The sequence below is a fragment of the Phoenix dactylifera genome, chromosome 6, assembly GCF_051530095.1.
Source record: "Phoenix dactylifera cultivar Ajwa chromosome 6, Ajwa_hap1_PhDact_Kaust_v1.1, whole genome shotgun sequence".
Classification (NCBI taxonomy): Eukaryota; Viridiplantae; Streptophyta; class Magnoliopsida; order Arecales; family Arecaceae; genus Phoenix; species Phoenix dactylifera.
Genome location: NC_143195.1, coordinates 10,361,762 through 10,363,685, shown reverse-complemented (window position 1 = coordinate 10,363,685; position 1,924 = coordinate 10,361,762). Strand labels below are relative to the sequence as shown.

At 54.4% G+C, this 1,924-nt stretch overlaps 1 protein-coding gene across 1 annotated transcript; it reads right to left on the bottom strand.

The window, feature by feature from the left end:
- Positions 1-596: 596 nt before the first annotated feature.
- LOC149753298 (uncharacterized) lies at positions 597-989 on the bottom strand. Its single transcript, XM_089923779.1, has one exon. It carries the CDS (start codon positions 987-989, stop codon positions 597-599), a length of 393 nt encoding a protein of 130 aa, XP_089779905.1.
- Positions 990-1,924: the final 935 nt, after the last annotated feature.

The following is a 1,924-nucleotide window of genomic DNA, read 5'->3' as shown; positions in this document are numbered from 1 at the left end:
TGTTGACCCCGCGACGCTTTTCGAGGTCGAGGGAGCTTGGGCTCGCTGTCGACTCAGCGGGGCATCCCGACCTTAGTCGAGGGACCGAGCACGAGGTCGAGGAAGCTTAGGCTCGCTGTCGACCCCATGATGCTTTCCAAGGTCCAGGGAGCTTGGGCTCGCTGTCGACTCAGCGGGGCATCTCGACCTTAGTCGAGGGATCGAGCACGAGGTCGAGGGAGCTTAGGCTCGCTGTCGACCCCGCGACGCTTCCCGAGGTCGAGGGAGCTTGGGCTCGCTGTCGACTCAACGGAGCATCCCGATCTTGGTCGGGATCTTTGATGGAGATCGAGACCGAGCACGACGTCGATGTAGCAAGATATCCCAAACTTTGCTGGGGCATCCGAACTTGGTCAGGCTCTCGAACTTGGTCGGGCATCCGAGCTTGGTCGGTCATCCGAGCTTGGTCTGGCATCCGAGCTTATTCGAGTATCCTGAAGTTCACAAGCATCCCAATATCAGGAAGAGTATGAAATAATTAAGGGAGAGCTGTGAATGAATTAACATAAGAAGGGGATGAGAGTTGTGTTTCCAATCGTTGAGGGCCCCTAGGGGCTTTACTGGTAATACATCCGAATGTTTTCGGAATTCCAGCCTCGTGGAATGAGAGTTCCTCCGAGAGACTCCAACTTGAATGCTTCGGGCCGCTGGACTCGTGCAATCCGGTATGGCCCTTCCCAGTTCGGGGCAAGCTTTCCCTGCTCGGCAGGCTGAGAAGCTTCAGCTCTCCTGAGGATGAGATCTTCCGCCTTAAAAAGCTTGGCCTTTACTCTGGAGTTGTAGTACTGTGCCGCTTTCTGTTGATACCTCGCCATGCGGACTCGGGCGGCATCCCTTGTCTCCTCGATGAGGTCCAAGTTGCCTCTAAGCTGGGAGGAGTTGGAGGTTGCGTAGTAGTGCTCTACTCTTGGTGAGGGAAGTCCGACTTCCAGGTGGGTGACAGCTTCCATTCTGTATGCCAGGCTGAAGGGGGTCTCGCCGGTGGAAAGTCGAAATGTGGTTCTGTAGGCCCAGAGAACATTGTAGAGGTCTTCGACCCTTTGCCCTTTGGATCGATCGAGCCTAACCTTGAGCTCCTGAAGGATGGTGCGGTTTGTCACCTCGGTTTCTCCGTTCGTCTGTGGATGGGCGACCGAGGTGAAGCGGTGGTCGATGCCGAGCTCGGAGCAAAATTCACTGAAACGGATATTGTCGAACTGACGGCCGTTGTTAGATATAAGGATGCGGGAAAGTCCGAATCTGCAGATTATTGACTTTCAGACAAAGTTCCGCATCCTCAGCTCGGAGATCCGGGCCACTGGTTCGACTTCGACCCATTTGGTGAAATAGTCAATAGAGACAACCAGAAATTTTTTTTTTCCGGTGGCCAGGAAAAATGGTTCCAGGATGTCAATCCCCCATTGGGCGAATGGCCAGGGGGCACTGATCGAGATCAACGGGGTTAAGGGTCGGCGCTGAATGTTGGCATTCCGCTGACATCTATCGCATCTTCGAATGAAGTTCAATGCGTCCTTTTGAAGTGTGGGCCAGTAGTATCCTTGATGCAGGATTTTGTGGGCCAGTGCTCGGCCTCCCAAGTGGTTTCCGTATATTCCTTCATGAACCTCCCGCATAGCATAGTCCACCTCTGACGGGCGGAGGCATCTGAGGAGGGGAGAGGTGAACGACCTTCAACAAAGCTTGCCTTCATATAGCATGTATCGGAAGGCTTGACGCCTGATTCGGTGGGCCTCGAGCTCGTCATTGGGGAGGACTTCGTTCTGCAGATAGCCGACAAGCTCATCCATCCAGCTCGGCTCGGCCTCGATGCAGAAGGTTAGCTCGGGCTCCTCTGTACTGGGCGTTTGGAGGTATTCGAACACTATTGTCTTAGGGAGCTCGCTCA